The sequence below is a fragment of the Lissotriton vulgaris genome, chromosome 3_1 (genome assembly GCF_964263255.1).
Source record: "Lissotriton vulgaris chromosome 3_1, aLisVul1.2, whole genome shotgun sequence".
NCBI classification, from domain to species: Eukaryota; Metazoa; Chordata; class Amphibia; order Caudata; family Salamandridae; genus Lissotriton; species Lissotriton vulgaris.
In genome coordinates, this window is record NC_141689.1 from 1,534,928,943 (window position 1) to 1,534,939,483 (window position 10,541).

Sequence of the window (10,541 nt, forward strand, 5' to 3'; positions counted from 1 at the left end):
AGGTTCTCAGGGCCACCAGAATGGGAAACAGTTCGAGGAAAGCAATATTACTCGTCAGCCCCTCCTCATGCCACCATGGGGGCCACCTTTGTGCCGACCATTTTGTGCCGAAGATGGCGCCAAAGCCTATGCTTCCCGCTGAATCTGTCCATAGCCCAAGCTCTTCGGAGGACACGGCTGGCTTGTTCCAGACGACTCGACCATTGAAGTCCGCCAAAAATGCTAACCAAATACGCATGTCCTGGCGGACCTCAGCCGATAACCTCGTGCGATGATGACCCTCCTTTAGGCCAACCATCGCTTGGGCAATTGACCGGGAAAAAGGGCGGGCCATTGGGATCACCCTCAAGGCAAAGTTCAACTTCCCCACCAATTGTTGCAACTGATGCAGTGTAACCTTAGATGCATTTAAACATACTTGCAGGGCTGCCCTGAATTTCGACACTTTGCTAGCTGGTAGACGGAAACAACCCTCACTAGAGTCCAACTCGATCCCCAAAAACTCGAGGCAAGTCGTGGGACCCATAGTTTTACCTGGTGCCAATGGCACGCCAAAATGACCCATCAACACACAGAATTCAGCTAAGGCCTGGGCACATTCGGGATTTCCGGCGGGTCCAAGAAACAGAAAGTCATCAAGGTAGTGCATTACATTTCGGAAACCCGTTTTCTTAGTGAACACCCATTGCAGGAAAGTACTGAATTTCTCAAAATAAGCACATGATATAGAGCAACCCATTGGCATACACCTATCCATGTAATATGATCCCTGAAACCTGAATCCCAGAAGACGCTGGTCGTCTGGGTGTACCGGGAGCAACCGAAACGCTGACTCGATATCTGATTTCGCCATCAACGTCCCGGGCCCCAGGCGATTCAAGATGGCTACAGCCTCATCAAATGATGCGTACCGCACCGAACAAACCTCTGGATCAATTGCATCGTTCACCGAAAGACCATGTGGAGCAGACAGATTATGGATCAAACGAAACTCACCCGGGTCCCTCTTCGGGACCACCCCTAACGGAGAACAGACAAAACACGGTACCGGGGGTACACTAAACGGGCCGGCGACCCGTCCCCGGCTAACCTCTTTCCGAATCTTCTCTTGCACTACAGATGTATGCTGTAAAACGGAAAGTTGGTTTTTGCACGTCCCTACACCCTGAAAGTCCCCTACCGGGATGCGGAAACCATGCGTAAAACCGTTCCGCAGCACCCCAGCAGAAGTACGATCCGGGTATTCGCTGAGCCAGGGAATCATTGCCAAGGTATCAATCGGGGTTGGTAAAGGCGCCCCTCGGACTATGTTAGACCTGTTTGGCGCCTCCCTTACCCCCATTCTCACTTGTTCTGGCTCTGCACGATGACTCAGGATGGGACGACCCACAAGTACTACATTCATGTTTGAATTTACACGATCCCGGAGGCCTGGTACATTTCCCCTTGTTGAAATTAAAGCAGAAACCCCTTTTCCCCGTACTGCCTGCGGGTCTCGAATAATCGTCGGTGCTCGTAGTTGGCCGAAAGGGCGTCCCCACATTTTGGCGGGAGTAATCAACAACATTGCTCCCAACCAATGGCATTTTTAACATTCCTGATTCTTTCATTTTATCCCATGTCACTGAATCGTAACAATCCCAAGTCAAACTCTTGTTATGCTCCTTTTCTTTCCTGAACAGATTGTCATAACAGAACCAATGGTTACCTTGATACGCTGTCGAGTAACCCATAATTCGTGACTGATAAATGGAAAACTCAGGAAGCAACTCGGGCCTACGTTCCCCCAAAATCGATGTAAAAATACCCCACGCATTGCCCCAGTTGCCAATATTCTCATTTACCTTAAAGGCGGCCATTTTTGCGCGCCAAACACTTGGATGCATTAGGTCCTTCTGGCTCTTGACATGCTCTATCTCGTAATGATCGACAAGCAAGGAGAATATATTCACGTATTCCCCCGCCCAAATCTTTTCTTTTATTGCTAAAGGAACATGCTGCCCCAATCTTTCTCTACGAGAGGGTGCTGACTCGTCCCTTGCGATCGGCAATGGCCGCTTACCTGAACCGGATGCTGCTTCTGCCACTTGTGGCTTTTCTATCACCGCCACCGGTGCGGTCACCTTGGCTGCTTCTTTCTCCTTACGCAGCTTTTTTATCAGCGCCTGTGCCTCGGCAGCCGTGGCGCCCTCAGTACTATCGCCCAACCACGCTGCTAGCTGTGCAGCCAGCTCAGGGGGCATATCCTCATTGGATGTCGGGGTGATAACAACGGGGATTGGATTCCCCTCCATCGGTAGCGGGGTCGGCACCTCGAGCGGGGCAGAGGGAGCTGGGATATCTCCCCCGGCTGGAACCCTTCTCGGCCTCTTAGGTCTCCCTCCAGCCGGTGGTTGGCCCGCTCCCTCCTCCCCGTCTCGCTCCGCCAGCCGCTTCTTTATGTCGGACATATCCTTGAAAAGGGCCCGAACCATCTGCTCAGTCGTCATTCTCTTAGCGCCTTTCTTGGGCATCTCTCCGACGAAGTATCTAGAAGACAAAGAAAAAGATCAAAACGCTCAAAATTGGCTCTTCGTTCTGTCCCGAGCTCACGTGTAGCGAGGAGGTGCAGCTTCGGAGCACAAGAACAAGAGGACGTCTTCTGGTCTTGCGTCCCTTTTTATCCGTCTTCAGGGCGGGCGTAAACCCGCCCCCGCCTGCCCCGAGGGCGTGGCTGGCTACGTCGGTGTCTAGGCCAGCCCACTCTAGGGCGGGAAAAAGCGCGCCCCGGCTACGCCGCTTCGGGCATACCAGCCGTGACGCGCCTCCCGCCCAAAAATGGCTTCCCGGGGGGATCGAGGCACTCCGCCATACGTTCGGGGGGACCGAGTGGTCGCCCCTTTCCAATAGCACTTTGTTCAAAGAATATGGAATAACAATAAACAAAGACTAGGAATACATACCAGAACAAACAAACAGCGACATAAACACATCAGAAACAAATAATACATCAAGCAGTACAGATAACATACCAGCAGGTAACTTAGATACAATGTTAACTAATGAAACAATTACAACAGATAGCATTAAAATATTAAGTTTAGCTCCTGCAGAACATAACATACCACATGGATTATATGAAGATAAAGATTCAGAATATTTAGCATTCCCAACAATATTTGCTGGACCACGTAGACCATCAAATGAAGATAGACATGTACCAGTACATTACAGTACAATATGTCAATGTGAATTAAGAAGTTACGACAGGAGAGTAGCTCCATGTATAACAAATATGTTTTTCAAACTCAAAACATTACAAGTTAAACAAATACAAGACAAAATATATATATTTCATTAAAAAACATTTTAACAATGGGCAAGTTATAACAGTGAAAGACATAAAAGACAATTTACAAGTCATACTACAGTATAATGAAGGATTGAAAATTCTAAAAACGATATGCAGTTCACCTCCATACTGGGAAAATTGTAAAAAAGAAATATTTGCAATGCTAAGGCAATTAGGAAAGATATAAGCTTTTAGTCATGATTGTGTGTGAGGTACATTCTCACAAAGCCCTTGACAATACTTGTTCTTCATTGTTATTTGATAAGCTGTAAATAAAGTTTGCTGATTCAATACTCTCTGCTACCACGTAGATTATTTGAGCCACACACGATATAGACATTAGTTTTTTAATCATGACGTTGTTTTTAATCATGACGTCGTCTTTGTTGATCTTTTACCCAAGTGCCTTAATCGGGTAGAGTTAATACATTTAATTCAGCGAAGACGTACTGAATGAAGGGTTTGCCTACCGAACTACATTTCCCATCTACCCGAGTGTGGGGCGCTCCGATGACATCACACGCACAGGCGACTCTGGTGTTTGGAAGAACATAATGGCCGTGAGTGCACCTCCCCAAGAGACAGCCCAGAGGGACGTCCGGAGTACCGACGGACAGGTGAGGAGGGGTTATATCTCTGGGAATAGTGTCTATATGGATGTCTGATTATCTCGGTTAAGATATACTGGTGGTAGAGCGTAACTAGCTTAGAGTTTGTTTTGGTCACGAGCGAGTGACGGACAATGTTGTTCAACGAACGAACGATCTGACAGTACCTTTAGTCCCAGATAGCATTTGGTTAACACTATACTGAACGCCGGACGTATCTAGAGGTCTATCTGATGCGAGACCCTTATTGCTATACTATTATGTCTAACAGCAGACATGTGACCGAGAGTGGTTACTCACTATATGTAATATACTATGGGTAGTATTCGATCTGTGACAGTATTGAACATGTTCTTGACACGCAGCAGTTGCTATCATAGTATGATTGCATGAAAGGTTATTAGCACCCGGCAGTTATGTGAGTGACTGGCTGAGCACTGTTGTTTCTGGGAAATGAAGTCCCTCAGTTCAAATGGCATTTGTCTACCTTCCTTCCGCCAGAGCGGTGCTTCAAGTACCTGAGCTGAAGCCAGGTGAGGTGGGGCTGTTCCCTCCTGCCACAAAGGTGAGTGAGCATGGAATGAATAATTACATGGGGCAGGCATGGTTGCCCATTTGTGGCTGGCTTGTATTAGCTGGCGTAGGAATCGGATTAATTAATCCAAAGATTCGAGCACATGATCGCTGATACTGAATGTGCTTTGTTTGTTTGTCTTTCTATTTTATGTGTCTGGATTTCCCCAATGGATTATTTCATCATGAAGTCAGGAGGATGAAAATATATCACACTCTCAGGTGATATAAGTCAGTTTTCTTTTCTTTTTATATTCATAATTGTAGCATTAATGGTCCTGAGGAAGCAGCAGGAGACCACCTGGCTCCGTCTGTCTGCAGAAACATGTCGACCTAAGATACTCATTAGTAGTTATTTGTTACACTATTATTTGCACTGTTTTTATTGATTTAGGATTGAAGGGGTGCCGAATAAAAAAAAATTCCCTGTCACTACCAAATTTTAAAGTATTTCACTTTTCACTGATTCACGTTCACTTTAGTTTGCACTGCTAACAAGTTGTCTACAGACACATTCCCATACTCAACCATCCATCACTGATATACTCACTTCAGATTAGGTTCATAGCATCTGCCAATCTGTTGTGGGTACTCTACCTTCAGAGCATGAAGGTTTCCAGATGATGAAGGGTGGTCTCGATCGATGACTGATGGGAACTCTTTCACACTGAGGGAGTACCCTAGGCAAGATTTCACTTTTGTGTTTGAACAAAATACACTTTTTCCTGCTTTTTACACAGATACATAATTTAGTTAGCTTCCTGACCCACTGCTATATTTTGTTGGTGTAATTGTATAGATAGGGGTAATAGCAGGACTGGCCGTTAAACCTCCCCTAGGACCCTCCACCCTCAGTGCTTTGTAATTAGGAGTACCAACATTTTTTTTACTTTATCAGCAGCAGAAACAAAATGGTATCATTTAATTAATATACTATTACGCATTAACAATAACAATAAATGCACTTGAGAAGAATTTGCAAATATGTCACGGGAAAGAAAATGCACACTAATACAACAAAACCCAATTATATGTGCACAACATTTTGACTATCAAGTAAGGAATTTTTTTATTGTATATTATTACACAAAAGTAATCCTATAGGAAAAATTGTAGATTACTTTTACAGAGTAGAATTCCAACAACGTGGATCACCACATATACATGCCTTAATTTGGATTGATAATGCACCAAAGTATGGTAAATCAAAGGATGAAGAAGTAATACAATTTATTGGCAAACACATAACATGTAATAAAACAGAAGACCCAAATATACAACCTTTACTACCATTACAAAAACATGGACATACTAAAAAGTGTTGCATAAAACATAAGAGAACATGTAAATACCAATATCCTAAATATCCTATGAGACATACTGTTATACTAGAACCATTGCAATTATAAACAAACAATGACATCATAAAAGAACACACAGAATTAATTCATACAACAGTGAATAAACAAGACTTTATTAGTTATACATTTGACTATTTTTTATAACAAATGCAGTTAACTGAAGAACAATATATAACATGCATACAATATCTTATACAAAAAACAAATATAGTTCTAAAAAGAACACCAGCTGAATGTTTTATAAATAACTATAACAATGTAATATTACAAGCATGGCAAGCTAACATAGATTTACAATATGTATTAGATGCATATGCTTTTACTGTATATATTGTTTCATATATTAGTAAATCACAAAGAGGGTTAAGTAAAATAATTGCACAAGCTGCAAAAGAAGTATACCACAATCCCAACATTAAAGAACAATTAAAACACATAGGTAATACATTCTTAAACTGTACTGAAAGTAGTGCACAAGAAGCAGCTTACCTCATATTGCAAATACCATTACAGAAAGCTTCACGATCATTTGTATTTATAAATACAAATACACCAGATAAACGAAAATACCTAATGAAAGACATAAATACAATTAACTCATTACCAGACACATCAACTGATTTACAATTTGACAATATAATTGTTGAATACAGCCAACGCCCAATAACATTAGAACAATGTACACTTGCTGACTATGCATCTAACTACAAATAAAGAAGCAAAACCAAAAAGGCATCAGAAACTATATGATAATTTACTTTTAGAAACTAACTTTTATAGCTCAGATGAAGAAGAACTTCAAATTAGTAAGTTAAGAAATAAACAAAACAGCATATTTACTAAATGTAAATAACAGAAAATTTTCCGTTACTGCAGATTCAGCAAACTAAATGGCTCAGAAAATTATTACATAGAATTATTATTACTATATTATTCATGGAGAATAGAAAACAATATAATTGGTACAAAAGAGACATACTATGAAAGATATCTATAAGTCCAAACAATAGTTGATGAAAACCATTATATGTATAATAAACAAAATGAAATACTTATCAAAAGTAATATATCAACAGACAATGATCCAATGCTTACACCTACATTATCACCTATAGCAGCAGTGCCGGATACTATAGATGATGACACACAAGTATATCACCAAGAACTACAATATGACATATCATTAGATTTAGGAATTAGAAGTACTACAGAAGAAGAAACATTAATAAATAATATGCTACCACAAGACAAATACAATATCATGCAGAATTTAACATTAGAACAAATTAACTTTATATATCATCACTTAAATGTAATTAAAACACAAAACATACCTTGTTATACTTTTTGTACTGGAGGTGCAGGTGTAGGTAAAAGCTTCCTTATAACTGCACTTTATCAAACTTTATTACGCTACTACAATACTAAAGCAGGAGAGAATCCAGAAAACATTCATATATTACTTACAGCACCAACAGGTAAAGCAACACAGAATATAAATGGAAAACCACTACATAGTACTTTTAAAATACCAATATCACAAAGTTTGACATATAAACAACTAACTCATGAAAACAGAAGCATACTTCAAAACCAACTTATGCATTTAAAAGTATTGATAATAGATGAAATTTCAATGGTAAGTGCAAATATGTTTAATTTCATACACAATAGATTGCAAGAAATAAAAGCTTCTAACCAGCCTTTTGGAGGAATATCTAAATTAGCAATTGGAGATTTCTATCAATTAAAACCTGTTTTGATACATACATATTTGACAATTCAAAACATTTATATGGACCATTAAGCACAAACTTAAGGCAAACACATTTTAAATTTCATGAGCTAACAAAAATAATGAGACAGATAAATGACCTACCATTTGCAGGAATGCTCAATAGATTAAGAATAGGTAAACACACAAAAACTGATATAACAAACATCAAATCACAACAAATAGAACCTCCCCAAAGTATTAAAGAAAGTATACCATATATAATGTCAACTAACAAAGAAGTAAATGAAATCAATAATAAAGTGTTAATGCGGCATATACAACAACATGGAGTTTATACAACATTAGCAATAGATACAGTTGCTTCAGACTTAAGTCAAGAAGTAAAGCAAAAAATATTACAACAGTTACCAGCAGACTCTACAAAAACAATAGGGTTACCAAACATGCTGCATATTGCAATTAAACTACGGTATGACTTAACTGCTAATATTAATGTCAATGATGGATTGACAAATGGAGCAACAGGAATAGTCGAATATGTTGATAGTACAAATAACACACCAATTGTAGTATTAATAAATGTTGATAATTGCAATGTGGGAAAAATTACAAGGCAACAAAACAAAAATCTATACCATACAAATATTTCACATAACTGGACACCAATATTGTCTATATCAAGACATTTCCAATTCACGAAAAAATGTATTACAATAATACGAAAGAAATTCCCATTATGACAATCATCAGCACGCAATATACATAGAACACAAAGCGAAGCAATAGAACTACTTTATATACACTTTAATAATAGCAAAATACATCATTTACATTATGTAGGTATTAGTAGAGCAAAATCATTAAAAAACATATATATAAGGAACTTTGACAAAACTAAAATATTAATACACCCAAAGGTACACGAAGAAATGTTACGTTTAAGAACATATATGTTATTAGAAATATGTATAACACAAATATCACAATTTACAAACCACTTTACAATTATTGTGCAAATCATACGCTCATTACAAAAAAAATCTAATTAATATTAGCTGACAGTAATATATTAAATGCTGATGTTCAATGCTTTACAGAAATAAATACTACACAAAAAGCACATGTTGATATATTTCTAATTCCCCATTATCATATGCTAATATTTGACAAATAACATAACCAACAAATAAACCATGGTATTATAATATATTACAAGAAAAAACACATATTACAACCAATATTCACAACACAACAGCATATTGACATTTTACAATTTACTAAACAAATAAAAGACAATAACTACATTATATTAATTATATACAAGCCACCATAAGTCCCAATTCAGATATTACTGCAAATATTAACTAACATATTAAAAACTTATCTAGATCATCAATATATAATAATGGGTGATATTAATATTGATTTACAAACAACAACACACAATACAAATATATTATTAAACTACATGTCAAAAATCTTTAACTGCATTCAAAAAATAACCACACTTACAACAGATTACAATTCTTTATTAGATCATATATTTACAATTGCAAACATACAACATTATGGCACATTAGAGTCATATTATAGTGATCATAAACCACTATGGATGGCTATATAATTAAAATGCATTATAATGTTAAACTATTATATATACTGCCAAAAATGTTTTAATTGATTGTTATTAACTACTTTCTTCTATTTTCCAGATAATTTCTCTTCAAGAATTAAAAGACACAAAACAAGATGATACAAAGCCATACCAAAAGGCAGTTCGAGTAAACATCATTAAATGTTCAGGAAAAACATACTATCGGAATGCCAAACAAGAAAATAAAGTAATGTACCATATGGCTCTAGCAGATCAAAGTGCCTCTATTAAAGCAACTTGTTATAATGAAGATTACATACTCAAACAAAAGAAGAACATGGCCTGATAATACGCAATTATATTATCAAAAACGACGTTTTAATTATAACAAAACAAATAAAAATATCAAGGATGCCACCAATTCATATAACTGAAGATACCATTCAAGAATCTGCAAATATTTTGCAGCCACCACCTCCACCACTGTCTCCGATAAAGACAGTAAGAGAAGTAAATGTGAAGACACTATTGAGCGTGTCAGCAACAACAACTGAGGTAAGCTAAATTTAAATACTTTTAATTATTGTTTTTATTGTTTGCTCTTTACCAAAGTAATATGCAATAAATAAAATAATATTTAAATACGTGCATGTATATGTAACTATTAATATATACATATTAATATGTACATATTAATAACTATAATGTATTTTGCAATGAAATATATTACAAGCAATGTAAAAAGTGAAGTACTTTACAATGATTTCACCATATTGTTATTAATATTAGCAAATGTGTTTATTAAAATGTAATATTGTCAGTTCCACATCTCCATAATTGTATTTGCTACACTTACTTATTATGATGGACTTAAAATTTACCTGCTTATATGCTTGCATTTTACAAGTTTCATCTAGTATTAACAGTCAAAACTGCAAAATATCCTACTCCTCATAAATAACAAAACAGTTTGTCATGCAAATGTCTAATTTACTCTGTGCTATAAATTATATATTCAAAAAGAGCAAACTCAACAACTACTTAACATTTGCAAGCTAATAGAATAAGTCTACCTGCATACTAATCTCCCATTAAAGGAAAATGTAATACTAAAATGCATCATAACTTGTTTGTATTATGTTTATAAGAAAGTATATATATGTATCACTTTAGCAGCGTAAGCACTACAACTAAAAAAGTGCAACAATTAGGGCATCTAAACAATGTTATACAACAAAAGTACATAAAAAAGTATTAACAAGTAAGTAAACTTACAGACCATACTACAAGTTATCAAAAAATGTATTAACTACTGTGTAATTAATGTAATGCAAAA

General features: G+C 37.2%; 1 protein-coding gene across 1 annotated transcript in view; it reads left to right on the forward strand.

Moving 5' to 3' along the window:
• The window catches only part of LOC147728143 (uncharacterized), a 330,065-nt gene extending 320,514 nt beyond the window's left edge, over positions 1 to 9,551 (forward strand). Inside the window, exon 3 of the mRNA XM_086963739.1 lies at positions 9,324 to 9,551. Within this exon, the coding sequence (XP_086819865.1) occupies positions 9,324 to 9,551 (228 nt within the window). The remainder of the gene's footprint in view (positions 1 to 9,323) is intronic.
• Positions 9,552 to 10,541: the final 990 nt, after the last annotated feature.